Genomic DNA, 15,542 nt, shown 5'->3' on the forward strand with positions numbered 1-15,542 from the left:
TGCTGTACAGGCTCAGAGACAGCTCAGTTTGTTTTTCGTGTGAATGCTGTATCATCGTAGCTCGGCACACCTCCTAGTGTGCATGCACTCTAAAGTTACTGTTTTTTGCTGCTGCCGCTGTTTTGGGGTTTTATATCAGTGGTGTGTGTGTCACATGTCATGCATGGCCTGCAACACAGCTTTAAAATAGGTTTCTCTGACATAGCCTACTTTCAAGTACAAATTTCAGACTAAAGACCAGTTAATTGAGGATGGTTTGTCCAGCTGGGTACAAAAACTGTGCTCCCAATTGAGAAAAAGCTGATTTTTGGGTCAGTGGTTAAGATTGGGGTTAAGGTTAGGATTAGGCAAGTAGTTGTTATGATTAGTCTCCAGGAAATGAATGTAAGTCTATGTAATGTCCCCAAAAATGACCTAAGTAAATATGTGTGAGTGTGTGTGTGTGTGTGTGACAGAGAGAGAGAGAGAGAGAGAGAGAGAGAGAGAGAGAGAGAGAGAGAGAGAGAGGCTGTCAATGAGTCTGTCAATGGCCCAGCAGTTGAGTGGAGTCTCAGGGGTGTTGGCATGGATCTGCAAACTCACACTGCAGCAATAGGCTACAACCACAGAGAGCATCAGCAGAACACACACACACACACACACACAGACACACACACACACACAATATCACACATACACACAATAACTTCAGGAAGTCACAGCATAATCAAAATATGAATTTTCAAATATTTAAAACACAGTTAAAAAATTATCGGTGCCATGTATGAAGAGCAATTGCAACTGACAGCTGCAAATCAAGCCATTGTCATTTAAAATGTAGTCTATTTTCTAAATGTTTTATGCAGAAAATACATTGAGGTAGAAAGTGAAAAGTGATGCTTGAAAAGCCTTCTATATGATATAAAAGTACCATTGGAGTTCTGCTGCTTCAGTACACTATAACTCATTAACACCTTCTGTTAAATCACAACTCATCGGCCCGGTACTAAACTGATCAGTGTGAATATATTTCTGCGCAGGCAACAGTTTTATGGAGAAAAGATATCTCTTTAAGTAGAGTGTGTCCTGGTGCTGACTAGTGAGTTTTCCCTCCCTCCTATATAAACCCTGTGCTTCCCTTCCTGCTGCAGTCAGTGCTACTCCAACTCAGCCAAGATGAGTTTCACGGTAGACCACCACATCTTCGGCCCGACCGCGTACCGCAAGGCTCGGCCTGCCTCCGTGTCCTCCAGCGGGTTTCACTCCCAGCGCCGCCGCCTCACCTACAGCCAGCCGTCCTCTGCCGACAGCATTGAGACCTTCAACGGAGACATGTCTCGGAGGAGCGAGAAAGAGATTCTCCAGGCTCTGAACGACCGGTTCGCCGGCTACATCGACAAGGTGCGCAACCTGGAAATGCACAACCGCAACTTGGAAGCAGAAGCGGCAGCGCTGCGTCAGAGCCAGGCTGGCCGCACCGCGATTGGGGATCACTACGAGAGAGAGCTGGGCGACCTGAGGGGTCTCCTGCAGCAGCTGACCGGGGAGAAGGCCCGCGCTGCTCTGGAACACGAGCACCTGGAGGAAGACATCCAGCACCTGCGGGCCAGGCTGGAGGATGAAGCGCGCAACCGGGAAGAGTTGGAGGCTGCTGCCCGGGCCATGAAAAAGTATGTAGAGGAGTGCCGGCTGACACGGCTGGAGCTGGACAAGAAGCTCCGTGCCCTGGAAGAGGAGGCCGTTTTTCTCAAGAAGAACCATGAGGAAGAGGTTGCCGAGCTCCTCGCCCAGATTCAGGGGGCTCAGGTGAGCTTTGATTTGCGGGACACGGTGAAGGCGGACGTCACCAGCGCACTGCGAGAGATCCGCTCTCAGCTCGACAGTCACGCATCCAAGAGCTCCACTTACGCCGAGGACTGGTTCAAAGGTAAGTTTGTACAAAAAGAAAAAATATTAAAAAGCTTTAAAGTTTTGACATAACAGAAAACAAGATTCTGCGTGAGTTTAACAGTGCGCAGAGAAGGTTAATATTTGTTCTCTGTCCGTGGTGCTGAAATCACATCCCTGAAATTTACGTTAACATTTAATTAGTAATTGTTGGCCGCATTGTAACGCGTTCAGTGACTAAATGTGAATTAGTTGTGTTTTAACTAGAGGACATATGACGGTTGCAGGGGCCACTTAGGGCCTACTTTTTGTTAGGGGACTATTAAGTATGCTGACTGCAAAATTATGCAGATCCGGATGGTTGTGTTTAAACTTTAACATTTTTGAGGAGAGGTGACTGTAAATGAGATGCAACCTCTGCGTCCCTGTGTTAGAACTTCATCCAACCAACCTGTCAGATCGCAAACTTACAGATACATTCATGAAGTTTTATAGAATAATTACATGTATCAAGTAAGATAAGATGAATAGAAAGTGCAAATAGAAAATGCGGAAAGCTCAAGATTTAAATAATAAGAGCTCCAGTTTAGATGTGCGCCTCTCTGTGGGTGCATCGTTGCCGCAGAACGATCATTTTTATTTGGAGCACTGCAGGAGTGAGATTGCACACAGAAAGGAGACTGTGATTAATTTGCACTCTCAGTCTGGGTAACAGTGGGTGTGCTCTTGCTCGCGTCCCATGCGCGCTGCATATGCGACTGTTTGTTGTGTTGATTGATTTTACCTTGAACATCTATAAACAGAACTGTCGTTTCAAGGTCACTTTCGTGGTAGTCAGAAAAGACAAGTAGTGCTTCATCATTCGGGTCATGTATCATCTACAGATGTACCACAGTGCTGCTGACAAACAGAACTGTGAAGGCCAATAAGGTATTAATGTGAACATTGGTTCAGCTGCATCTAAAAGGACTTGATCTATACATTGGCCCTTGTGGCACATCTACATACTGACTTGATATCATCAACAAAAGGTGCAAACAGAATGACCTTTCCTGTGTGGTGTCCAGCTGACTGCAGCAGTGTGGATCATTCATGCTCAGAAGAGGCAGAGGAGGGAGGGAGCTGAGTCAGACCAGCGGCTGACAGATGGACACTGTCAAGGTTACTCAGGCTCTCAGTGGTGTCTGTCTGCTCTCTGTGGGCTTCAAGGCAAAGAAGAGAATAGAGATGAAAAGTGACTCATGACAAAAAATAAAACAACAGTGCAGGCACTGGGTAACAATGCTGAATTTCTTTAGTGTGTATGCAGGTCACATTAAACTGTTTTGGGATGTAGGCCACTCAGTGGTGTGACACAGCGAAATGCCATACATAGATATTAAATGTGACTTCTAAATCATCTATTGTGCCTATGTGTGTCTGCAATTCCCACAGTGCGTATGGAGCGCCTGTCTGAGGCTGCCAGGTCTAACCAAGATGCCATCCGTGGAAGCCAGGAGGAGATCATGGACTACCGTCGTCAGCTCCAGAGCCGCACCATTGAGCTTGAGACTCTTCGGGGAACCAAGGAGTCACTGGAGAGGCAGCGTATGGAGAGTGAAGACAGACACCATGACGACCTCAACTCGCTACAGGCAGGACATCAGCACAACCATCTTATCTCTCAAGGAGAAAACAAAATATGGCAATTCATTGCACCTTTCATTTCACCAGCATTTGACCTATAAGGCTGTGTCTTTTCATTTTGCAGGAGACCATCAATCAGCTGGACAACGAGCTGAAAACCACCAAATGGGAGATGGCCAGCCAGCTGAAGGACTACCAAGATTTGCTGAATGTGAAGATGGCTCTAGATATTGAGATCGCTGCTTATAGGTTGGTCACGGTTAAAAACCACAGATATAATTTGATCCTGGCAAGTAATTAATGTTTAGTACTAAGTAGCAATGCACACAACTCCAAATCTTGAGATTGTATAGGGTGCATGGTTGTGATAAAGACTAAACAAACCTAACAAAACAACGGCACTCACTAAACCATCTTCTTGTGTTTTTATTGTGGACAGATAACAAATGTGTTTCAGCGTAAAGATGCTGGACACTGATGATGGCTTTACGCTGAAATGCATTCGTTTTCTGTCCACAATAAAAACACATGAAGATGGATTAGTGAGCCGTTGTTTTGTTTTGTTTGTCAAGTAATTCATGTTTTCCCTGACTGTATGTCTTTGTCTTGAAAACAGGAAGCTACTTGAGGGAGAAGAGAATCGCTTTGTGTCAGGAGGAGGCATGTACTCCTACCTGGAAAGCAGAATCTCCACTCACTTGAAAGTGAAAAGCGAGGAGATCTCAGACACAGTCATCGTGGAGGAACAGACAGATGAGACCCAGGTGACAGAGGTGACAGAGGAGGCAGAAGAGGAGGAAGAGGAGGAAAAGAAAGAAGAAGAAGAAGAAGAAGCAGCAGTTGAAGAAGAGGAAGCTGAAGAAACCAAAGTAGAGGAGGAGGGAGAAGGTGAGGAAGCAGAGGAAGATAAGGAAGAGGAAGGAGAGGGAGAGGAAGAGAAGGAGGAAGAAAAAGTAGAGGAGGAAAAGGAGGAGGAAGAGGGTGAGAAGGTAGAAGAAGAGGAGGCCGTTGAGGAAGAAGAGAAGGCCAAATCTCCAGAAAAGGCTGCATCTCCTCCTTCAAAATCTCCTCAACCCAAATCTCCTCAACCCAAATCTCCTGCCGCCAAATCACCAGAATCTAAATCTCCACAAAAATCACCAGAATCTAAGTCACCACCAGCCAAATCCCCGATGCCCAAATCACCTGCAAAGTCCCCTGCAGCCAAATCCCCTGCAGGAGATGAGTCTAAATCACCTGCACCCAAGTCACCAGTGTCAAAATCTCCACCCAGCAAATCCCCAGAATCTAAATCTCCTGCTCCCAAATCCCCCGAACCAAAGTCTCCTGAAAAAGAGAAGGCCGAGCCTGTCCCTGCCCCTAAAGAGGAGAAAAAGGAGGAGAAGCCTGCCAAAGAGGAAAAGAAGGAGAAGGAGCAACCTGTGAAGGAAGAGAAGAAGGAAGAACCCAAGGAGAAAGAGCCCGAGGCCAAAGCAGAGAAGGCCGACAAGCCTGACGCAAAGAAAGAGAGCAAAGCAGATGAAGCCCCAAAGAAGGAAGAGCCTTCAAAACCTGCAGCTCCCAGCAAGCCAGCAGAGGACAAACCTGTCCCCAAGTCTGAGCCCAAAGAGAGCGCTCCCCCTGCCAAGGAGGAGAAGCCCTCTGCTCCTGAACCAGAGAAGGCCGCTCCTGAGGCAAAGCCCGCCCCAAAAGCAGAGCCTGAGAAAGCAGAGAGCAAGAAAGAGGAGAAGAAGCCGGAGGTGAAGCCCGCACCTAAAGCTGAACCCGAGAAAGCAGAGAGCAAGAAAGAGGAGAAGAAGCCCGAGGAGAAGAAGGAAGCTAGCAAAGAAGCAGCCGACAGTAAGGACGTGAAGGAAGGAGGAAAGGCAGAGAAATCTTCCGGCACTGAATCAAAGGAGAGCAAGGAGGAGAAGGCCAAGAAGTAAGACTGATGCTTTTCAGGGCACGACGAGGTGGAGATGCCAAAGAACTATGAGGGAGGGCGGGAGGGGGGGAGGGTAAAGAGCCAGGTCAAAGGGGCTGGAAGCTGTTCAGGTGGGCAACTTAGTGTCCAAAGCAAAGCAGGTGACGGTATGTAAGCAATAGTGATTTACGTAGCAAATAACCCCCTGCTCTCAAGTATGGTCATTTACGCACCCCTGATGCTTCTGATGTATGACTGTAGTGAATGCAGAATGCTCTAAACTCTTTATCTGAATGTGACAACTGTCTTTAATAAATAACAAGTGCATTAAAACTGAATCCCGCCGACGGGGACCGCAGGGGCCTGTTCTTACACAGGCCTTCAAGGGTAGAGATGTCAAAACAATGTCAGGCTTAAGATTGTGACAGATATTGAATATATAAAAAATGTATATTTAAGGAGATACAAATGTCTATATTATATTTACAGATACATCAGCAAGAAAGACTTGAATATGCTTGTTGTGCACCTTAATGCAGCTTCTCCTGACAGGTGAACTGTAGTGTCTCACTCTTCTGGTCTGCAATGCTAGAACAATGATGACTGTGCTATGTATAAACTGCTGAGAATATGCAATATGAAACAGATAAATAAAGAATGAAAAAAAAAATCAAACACAAGAGGCTTTTCGGGAGTTTTCTTAATCTGTTTGCACTGCAGAAAAAAGAATCTATAGTAGCCTGCGTTGACCTTTTTAGTGAAGATTTATGAAGGAGAATAAATACAAGGTGCAAGGCCTAAAAGGTAAATGCTGCAAGTATTGCACTGCATTGCGGCTAAGAAGAGGGGGAGCTGTGCCCACCCGCATCAGCCGCCGCACCCTTCCTCACCCTCATGTATAATCAGGAGCAGTGCTGCTTGCTCACACTGAACAGACGAAATTTTCTTCCTTGTTTCCCCCATCTCTACATCACTGCGAAAAGGAAGGTTCACGCACCATATTTACCCCTTTATAATCATCAATTATCATGTGTTTGATAGGATGTGTATATATTATCAAATCACACAAAATTAGTTAATAATAGAAATCGTAGTCATAGTCGTCATGGTCATAACTCATAGTAGTATCTCAGCCATCTGATTTCTGCGGTCGTGTACAGAAAAAAATGAATTTTTAATAGGATTTGCTGATGGTGCTGCAGCTTGTGGCAAAAGCAGCTTTCATTTATGAATTTAAGAGATGACTTTGGATACAATTTGGCTGACATTGAGGGATTTGACTCCTGGCATCATCTCAGCGTTCCCTCCACATCATGTCTCCTCTAAATCCAATCTTACTGCGTCTGATAGATGGCCGAGTATTAATAGGATCAGCAACCACATAAAACACAAAATGTTGAAGTAATGAATCCCTTTGACTCATGTCATTGTTTTTTGAGAAGCATTTTAGTGTTCTGGTACTATTATTAGACTACATTTTGAACTCAGTAACTTGACTTCACTGAGATACTCTGCTGCATTTTATATTACATCAATTCGTCGAGGGACTGGAAGCAGCCATTTCAGAGAGGACGAGCTTCATTTTGTTTGTCTGCTTTACTTTTGTGATTTTGAGCTTTCATAATCGCAAGTATCTCTTATTTTGCCCCTTGAAGTAAAATGGCAAAGCTCACAACCTATAATACGGTCTTCAAAGAAGGAACTTTCACTATGAATAGATTTCTAAACAGTTTATCACTGCTATGTTGTAACTTGAATATCAGTAAAAGCCTTTGTAATCAGGCGATCGTAACACTCTTTTCCCTATTTTGACAGAAAATCCTACAACACCCAAATTTTTTTAAAAAAGTATCCACCTGACACTGTGCCGATTGTACAGCCAGTGGCCTTGTCTGAAAGCTTGACAACTCCTTTTCTCCTTCCAACTACCTACATTTCCTTATCCATAAATCTATGAGGTCTGGATTACATTACACCCTCCTCCTTGTTCTTCAATGTATGACACAATAGGAGAGTGACATTTTTACCACAAACGCTTGTGTAGACTGCAGCTAGCTTATCATGAAATGAAAGTAATCAGTGATTGAACTGCTCTCAGTATCCTGAACAACAACGTTTTTGCTTCCATTACAGCAGTCAGGATGATAAATGAAAGGTCAAAGGCTGCAGACGGTACGTTAAATATTCCATGGACACCATTCTCTGTGGAAGTGACTCAGCACTGGATCACAACAGCATACTAATAAGCTAGTGCAGACGATGCCTATAAATAGAGCATCTGGGAGAGGTGAGGGTAGAGAGGCAGGCAGAGGGATAAAACAGGTCAATTTAAACCATACAACAAAACATGTGCTGCCATAGAGACTTAAAGAGACCAGATACATGCTATTTCAAGAAAATAACGAGGTGTTTTTTTTATTTCCAAATTGGTATAAAGACTTTAAAAAGGTATACAGTGTGTTTAAAGAGTCACAAAGCTAAGCTTGAAGAAGAAGGAGTTTTGAAGCATAGTAGGAGACTCGTATGGACAGCTTTAACGATGACTGAAGAAGCCCTGAGGATGGTTGTACTTGAATGGCTTCAGACGATTTGGACCCCTGAAATTCAAAGAGGCAGAGACAGAAATCAGAGATAAATCTAATTAGTGAGTCTGTGACTAATCAGGTGTGAAGAGTTTACTAATTCCTCCCTGTTAGTGTGTACCTGACAGTGCGCAGGCACATCTTTTCACGGGGAAACTCCCGCGGTCCCTCCACACTGTCATCCTGTCCCTCAGTCTCCAAATACACATCCAGACAGACACACAGGCGTGACATTTGATTGGTCAGGAGCTGGTGTCCTGGGCGGGGTCCCTGCAGTTCATTTTTGAACACGTTCACCTCGCTCTCCATGGCCTAAAGAAAGTAAAAGATGAGTCAGTTAGAGCCAGATAAACCCTGTTTGATGAGGCATAAAATGAGCCTGTACAGCAACAGAGGACATGATCGCTATTAAAATGTTCATACTCGAAGGTTGTCGTCGGTGCGTCCACTGCGCTCTCCCTTCCAGCTGAGAGAGAGGGAGAAAAGAGGAGAGATTTCTGGGTAGCGGGGACTCAGCACCACCGCAGCCTGGAGGCGAGCTGATAGAAAAAGACAAATGGAGGAAGATTGTTTAATTAAAAAAAAAAGACCAAAAACACCCCGCCCCCTTAAAAATTAAAGCATTAATTAAAAGCCACATTAGTAGTCGTTCTTACCTGTGCCTCTCTCCACCACAGCCATAAAGTACAGATCAGTCTCCTTTGCCAGACCGGCATCAGTCACATGACGTATAAATGGCAGATCCTTGCAAAGAAGAGAAATATCACAGTGAGAAAGACGCTTTATTATGTGTTTTTTGAATAAACACTTTCAGAACAGGTGATTCAAAACATCCGTGAGTGTGTTTATACCATGTACTCCTGCTGTGTGATGGTGGTCCAGCGAGCTAAACGGGAGATGATCTTGGCTGGAAAGAGATGCTGACACTCGCTGGAGACAGGGATGATGCTGTGCTCTGAGGACAGGAGAGCAAACGACCTTGATCACAATTTACAATCTCTTCATTAGGGACATTTAATGCGCGTGGTTGTTAACAGATACTGTACCTAAAGAGGCAAACTGTTTATGCAGAGCCAAGCGGGACTGGACTCGTCCCCTCAGCAGCTTAATGGTGCTCTCCATGTGGCTGGCGCTCAGAGAACTGCCCACACGCACACCCTGGGAAAAACAAACAACATGAGTACACACACACAATCTGTGCGATACTGGAGGATACTTGATGTCTACATACACACACACACCTCTGACGCATCACTGGGAAAATGTAGTCCACCAAGACTCTGAACCCACATGTAGGGATGGCCCAGCTCCTCCACATAATCAGCAAAGGAAACAATCCTAAAGAAATGGGAAATTTTTGTTTAATTCAAAAAAGGTGATTTGCTTATTTTGTTCTGTCCTTGAATTATTTTATATCCTTACCCGACTTTATCAAACTGATAGCGGTTAGCTGGATTGGGTGTTTCTCTTCCCTGGTCGCTGGTGAAGAGACAGCTGAGGAGAGTGTCTGCTTTCAGCAGGTCCCTGCAAAAGAAGACGTCATTAGATGTTCCTTTCATGGCCACAAAGAGGGAGACAAATGTCCACACACACACTCTCACGCACACACACATACCCTGCACTGATGGCTGTGCTGAGGTCTGTGGATGTGGAGACCTTGGTCTTCACTGTCATAATGTTCAGATTCATCAGATAGTAGAAGAATAGATGGAGGACGCTGCCATCTGTGGAGACATGATGGATAACACATGGTAATGAACTAATCCATTACTAGCTTAATTCAACACTCTCTCTTTTCATTTATCCTCCCTGTGAGCAGCCCCCGGGGTTTACTTCACATTGCAGCGCATTAGAGAGCTATAACAGGGTGTGGTCAGGATGGATGCTAGCGACACCCGGGGGATTCATACTATGCTGATGGTCATCTTTCACGCTCCACTCTCTGCAGTCACACTGAACTCAGTGACACACCGTCACTCACGACACCTTCGCCACTCCTTTTTGTTTGCTTTTACTGCAGTAAACTGACTGCAGCAGCGCAGACAACCGGGGAGATGGAAGCTACTAGAGATAAAAGTAGAAGTTAGAGAAAGACCAGTGATGAGGAAAGATGCTTACAGCATGTTGTAGGTGCTGCAGACCCACAGTGCTGCACGCATCTCTCTCAACTCCACCCTCCCCCTTTAGGTAGAGTTTCGCCTGCAATGCAGATCTCCCTATAATCTGTCACTGTTCCTTGTATCGCCAGCAGAGGGAACACAAGGGTCAAGTGGTGTCATGACATCATAGCAGAATGGGTCACGCTTACTTTATTTCACACGCTATCTGGTAGGTATTGAGTTATGTGTATATGGTCACGTTCACAGACGCATTGAAAACATTTGGGCTTAAAAATACCGCATGAGGACAGAATGACTTATTTTGTGCAGACTGATATTTTAAGCCATCAAGCATGTAGAGTGAGTTACCTTTACACTTGAGGTCTAAGCAGAGGGACAGCGGATGCCTTTTCAGCATCTCTCGTCTTTTGTCGTCCAGCTGGCCGCCTGTAGTTGGCCTTCTCCTCTTCTGTGAAATGAAAGAGAATAAAAAAAGCAAAGGAAACGAGACATGAGAAAGAAAGCAAAATAAAGTGCATGTTTGACAAAATAAATTAATACAAATTTGCATAAAATTTCAGCTGCTTGGAGGGAAGCATATAGCATTTTAGGCCTCTGCTATGACAGATATGAGGAGAAAGAGGCACTTAAAAGGGCTGGAAGTGGTGAAAGATCGAAAAAAGAAGTGGACGGATGTAGAGAAATAGTTTGCAACCAAATACATTTTTTCCCACAAGTGAGTATTTCACAAAATATATATTTACTTTACATCTACAGAAACATTCAGATAGCAGTCTGACAACAGAAACGAACAGTGGTTTGATGCCGAGTGTGCATGACAGAGATGGGCTCAAGTTACAGTCACTTTGCCATTCTTGGTAAATATTTCCCAGAATCCCCCAGCTGGCACTCATCCGGACACAGGAAGTAATCAATACCTGCTGCTCCCCCACCCATCAGACCACAATATGTGTCAGCCCGGGCTTCAGGGACGGTTTGTGTGTCCATTGCAGAGACGGGTACATTAGGAGACGGCTGAACTCGCTGACCTCAGTGTGTGTGTGTGTGTATTTTATTGAAGTAATGCCAGGCCTGAGACTCACCGTTTTCTCTTGCTCCTCCTCTGCATCTGAGTCACTCTCGTCATCTGGGAGACACAAAACAAGTTATTGTTATGATTTTTTTGCCGGGGATGCATCTCTAAAAGAAAAAAAAAAATGTTGGCAGCCATGTATAGTAGTGTTTCGTACCCTGGGAATCTTCTGGAGGTTTGGACAGAGCCTTGGCCTCATCCACATCACCGCTGATGGACACACTCAGGTTCTTGTCTGGTATGAAAACACAAATCAATCACGAATAATCAAAGCTTGCACCCACCACTCTGCGGTGTCTCGAGACAGAATACACTCTAATGACTACTTACCACAGGCCTGACCGTAGGCATTGGCTTGAACAAACAGGACATAGAGGGGAGGCGGCAGGTGTCGGGCAATCTCTGTCTGTTTCTGAGTCTGCTCAAAAGGCATAGACAGATACTCCTGCACTGGGAGAGAGGCCTAAAGGAGGAGAAAGATAAATGATGTCATTCAGAGGAATACATACACAGTCTATTAGTAGCACTGCAGTTAAGACCTTCACCTAAATGATAAAAAAAGATTAACAGGACTGGACAGACCACTTTACGAGCAAATAAGGAAATAAATTAAATGTCCAAAATCATACATAATAAATGAACAACACATCAGTGCTCCAGGCTGCTGACACTGGAACAAAACAGAATGATGATGTGTTACTATTTAAGTTCAAATGAGTAAAACTTTTCCAATATGGCACATTGATGGAGGTTATACCTGCATGATGGCGTTCAGTCCTGGCTGCAAGCTTCTCAGATGTTCCTTCTTCACCTCAATACTCTTCTGGATTTTCTCCTTTGTGGCCTGTGACTCCTTGTATTTCTCTGCCAACCTGCATCCGAGCACAAACTTTCAAACAGCTACTCTGTGCTCGCTCAGAAATCAAGACTGGTTGATAAAGCACGTCACGCTACAAAGGTGTACGTAGGTTTGCATACCTCTTCCTCTGTTCAAGCTCCCAGTCTAGTCGTGCCAGTGTGAGCTGGTGGGGATCGTTTTTCGTGAGGTGGGGCCTGGAAATCTCCTGCGGTGCTTCCTGGTAAAACTCTTCCTCACTCACAAGGTCTATCTCCTCATGCTTAGACCTGGGACAGGGAGAGAGATGTTACCCACCACTGCAAAAACCTATGTATGAACTATCAACAGTACAAGTAACAAATTATATTTACAAGCTTCACTCCAACTAAGCAACTTCATGTATAACTAACTAGTAAAATATTTTTTTGTTCCTATTGTGTAGAATCAGGCTTTACTTCAGTTGACTTTCATGTTAAGTAATTTGGCTTCGTCCTCTTTTGGTTGAATGAGATATTTTGTACTAACTTGAACTCCAGACACTTGCTGATCTCCTTCTGAAGATGCATAACTTCATACAGAAGATTCTGCAACTGAAGGTGCAGCACGTCCACTCTCTGCTTTGCCTGAGACAGAGACAAACAAAACAAAAGGCAGTGGTTAAGCTGATTTGGAAATACAAGTACACCAAGAATCAGAAGGAAGACTCGACAAGAACAAGGATTTATAAGCAAGTTCGGAGTCTGGATCGATAAACTCTAAACAATAACAAGCCCGAGGGCGTTTAAGAGCCTTCTTTGCTGACAGTAGCAGCTGCAGCAGCTAGGTGTTACAAAGTAGAAACAAAGTGCTTGGTACTCGACCTGCCTTTCGTGATCAGCACAAAAGGGTGTTGAGGCAGCACTTTTTCAGCAAATGAATGAAACAGAGTGAACTTAACCTAAGCTGGTATTTCTTTTAAAATCTCATAAATGTGGGACAGTGTTTGAGAGTTGTGTGGGAGTTACCTCGTGTGTCTGATCTCTGCCTCTCTTCAGTCGCATATGAGCCAGACGGTTGAGTTTTTTCAGATTCATGAAGTGAATGCAGCTCTGCATGCGTCTCCGCTCGACCTCAGCGCACTGAGAAGAGGCATCACAAGTTAGTCTCCATTATTGAGGTGAAAACTGATAATCAGCCTTGTCTGGATCATGTACACCAGATTGTAATGCATTACAATCACAAAAAAAAACAACATACTTTATTGTATGGATTAAGTTCCTGCTGTGGGTTTCTACAGTGACATATCCAACCCAACACATATTATGACTAATTTGTGTGTGTTTTCAGAGTATGAATCTCACCCCCTCCTTGGCTCCATTGGCTTTGAGCTCCTGGATCTCACCCATGAGTGTGGCCAGACTTTCACATGACTCTTTGTACTGCAGGTAGTCCTGCTCAGGGTCCCTGCCGTCAAGCTCCACCTCCTCACTATATACACGCACATCCTGGAAAAATGATAAAATCAACATAAATATTAATAGTATATTACACTACGATCAGCCCTGCACCACATTGAGCTCACTCCCGTTACTGATGTCAAGTCCAAGCACAACTAGCAGGAATTCAATTGTGTTTTCAGAGCAGCAGTGTGTGACTGAGTTGACGGACATCCAAAATTTCCAAAAGTTGAGCTTGATGACTCATACTAGGACTGCAACTAAGGATTGTTTACATTATCAATTAATCCGTCGTTAATCTTTCAATTCATTACTTTTGTCAATAAAATCTCAAAAAACCCAAAATCCAAACTCCAAAGAAATTCAGTTTACCATCTTCTACGACACAGAAAAGCTTCCTCACATTTGAGATGCTGCAACCAGAAAATGTTTGGCTTTACAAAATGACTAAAACAATTATTTCATTATCAAACTAGTTGCAAATTAACTGACTAATCTATTAATTGGCTGTAACTCATACTTACAAGGCTTTTTAAACAATCAACATCCAATCTAGTACTTGCTATCTTGGTGCATCCATCAACAAAATATTAGTGTTTTGCTCACATAGGAACCATCACAGGAGCAGGTTTAACAATGTTTATTCTTTTCTGTGATGATGACCAGTAAAATGCAGAAGGGTAAATACAATAATACCTGTGAAATGTAATGTATTTTAATCCCACAGTCGTTGGACAAATTCTTCATTTGTAACACTAATAGTAAATTTTTGTTGAAACTTTCATGATTAAACTCTAATCATTTTTAAAACTGTACTTTTAGACCGCGTTCCAGGCTAAACAGGATGCTCCAAAATACATCTCTGAACTCCTGACCCCTTATGAACCACAGTCTGCGGACCTCTGGCAAGGATCTCTATGCTGTTCCTAGATCAAGGTTGGTAACTAGAGGTGACAAAGCCTTCACCGTCAAGCCTCCTCGACTCTAGAAGGCCTTACCAGAAGAACTTAGGCCCACCATCTTCAAGTCACTTCTCAAAACACACTTCTGCATTTTCCTGTTCTCAATCTGTAGTCTGCTGTTAGCTTCTGTTTTTTCGCTTTGTTTTGCTCTGTGAGGCACTTTGTAACTATTGTTTTTACAAAGGTAAATGCATTATTTGTATTGCGTTATTATAGATTGGCTGCCTGCCAATAATGATATGATGTTTCTAGTATTTTGTGACTCAAACACACCTACTATTTACTTTCAATATGTTATTAAGATTCAAAGTTCAAGATCTTGATCTTGGGAACAGTAATTGGACATAGTTTAGGTTTGTATACTGTTGATATTGGACTTTAACACCAGCTGTTGGGCTGGAGGTCTCTCTAAACGCTCCTCGCACTGTTGTGTTGGTCGGCCCCGCTCAGCTGGTCCATCCCGGCGGTGTCCTACCTGCTGCTCGCTGTCTCCTCGTCCTCGCTTTATCTCTGGGGTTCCTCCTTCATTGCGAAGGACCTTCGACTTTCGCTTCTTCAGGGCGTCCGAAGACATTGCTGGCTAGAAACATATTAGGAATACACAGGTCAGACAAACCGTGAAACTGATTTAGCCAGAGTCAGTTAAGTATGAGCCTCCAATCTTTCCCTACTAGCAAGGAAGCTACTGTTAGCACTAACTTATGGAAGCTAAACACTGGCTAACGGTAGCTCCTCGGCTAACAACCGTGAGCTTGTAGCCTCAAAAAGGCAGATTTCTGCTCGAATATAACTATCGATCGACATATTCAGTGACTGATAAGATGTCTAACAATATTCACATACCTCGATAATGTGCAAAATATGTCTGAAATTTCTAAAATCGTGCGTATTTGCACATGAATGAACAACACAATTTGTTCCACCGCAGGCGCTGACTGAGGACGGAAGCCCTGCCGCGCCAGAAACATCAGACTGGATAGGCGAAGGAGAAAAGCAGTAACTATAACACCATCTACAGTTACAATAAAGCATTGCAACTCTAAAATGTAAACTACTGTAAAGGGATTAAGAATGACTTTATTCCCTCCCCTTGCATTGCCAGAAACACTTAACACTAGGTCAAGAAGTAGTAAAACT

At 43.9% G+C, this 15,542-nt stretch overlaps 2 protein-coding genes across 2 annotated transcripts; one reads left to right on the top strand and one right to left on the bottom strand.

Annotated features, from left to right (window-relative positions):
• Positions 1-971: 971 nt before the first annotated feature.
• LOC137196128 (neurofilament heavy polypeptide-like) lies at positions 972-5,466 on the top strand. The gene is made up of 4 exons (XM_067608952.1): positions 972-1,906; positions 3,301-3,500; positions 3,617-3,741; positions 4,109-5,466. The coding sequence occupies exons 1-4, from the start codon at positions 1,156-1,158 to the stop codon at positions 5,415-5,417; spliced, it is 2,385 nt and encodes a 794-aa protein (XP_067465053.1). The 5' UTR covers positions 972-1,155; the 3' UTR covers positions 5,418-5,466.
• Positions 5,467-7,783: 2,317 nt separating this feature from the next.
• Positions 7,784-15,376, bottom strand: thoc5 (THO complex 5). Its single transcript, XM_067608963.1, has 20 exons — positions 15,249-15,376; positions 14,881-14,985; positions 13,348-13,491; positions 13,012-13,125; positions 12,533-12,630; positions 12,148-12,294; positions 11,927-12,041; positions 11,500-11,632; positions 11,327-11,404; positions 11,180-11,223; positions 10,446-10,545; positions 9,593-9,701; positions 9,400-9,501; positions 9,219-9,315; positions 9,024-9,135; positions 8,829-8,932; positions 8,634-8,721; positions 8,401-8,516; positions 8,099-8,289; positions 7,784-7,992 (listed from the first exon to the last, which is right to left on the bottom strand). The coding sequence occupies exons 2-20, from the start codon at positions 14,977-14,979 to the stop codon at positions 7,929-7,931; spliced, it is 2,055 nt and encodes a 684-aa protein (XP_067465064.1). The 5' UTR covers positions 14,980-14,985; positions 15,249-15,376; the 3' UTR covers positions 7,784-7,928.
• Between the last annotated feature and the right edge of the window lie 166 nt (positions 15,377-15,542).

Source organism: Thunnus thynnus, chromosome 2, assembly GCF_963924715.1.
Source record: "Thunnus thynnus chromosome 2, fThuThy2.1, whole genome shotgun sequence".
NCBI classification, from domain to species: domain Eukaryota; kingdom Metazoa; phylum Chordata; class Actinopteri; order Scombriformes; family Scombridae; genus Thunnus; species Thunnus thynnus.

What these genes read in the sequence shown, in the direction of transcription:
- thoc5 (XM_067608963.1), bottom strand. Translation starts at nt 14,979, where the DNA reads ATGTCTTCGGACGCCCTGAAGAAGCGAAAGTCGAAGGTCCTTCGCAAT. An exon ending in AGCAAGTGTCTGGAGTTCAA is followed by an intron (nt 12,295 to 12,532) that starts GTTAGTACAAAA and finishes TCCCTGTCCCAG; the next exon opens with GTCTAAGCATGAGGAGATAG. An exon ending in TTCCCAGTGATGCGTCAGAG is followed by an intron (nt 9,136 to 9,218) that starts GTGTGTGTGTGT and finishes TGTTTTTCCCAG; the next exon opens with GGTGTGCGTGTGGGCAGTTC.
- LOC137196128 (XM_067608952.1), top strand. Translation starts at nt 1,156, where the DNA reads ATGAGTTTCACGGTAGACCACCACATCTTCGGCCCGACCGCGTACCGC. An exon ending in CGCCGAGGACTGGTTCAAAG is followed by an intron (nt 1,907 to 3,300) that starts GTAAGTTTGTAC and finishes CAATTCCCACAG; the next exon opens with TGCGTATGGAGCGCCTGTCT. An exon ending in ATTGAGATCGCTGCTTATAG is followed by an intron (nt 3,742 to 4,108) that starts GTTGGTCACGGT and finishes TCTTGAAAACAG; the next exon opens with GAAGCTACTTGAGGGAGAAG.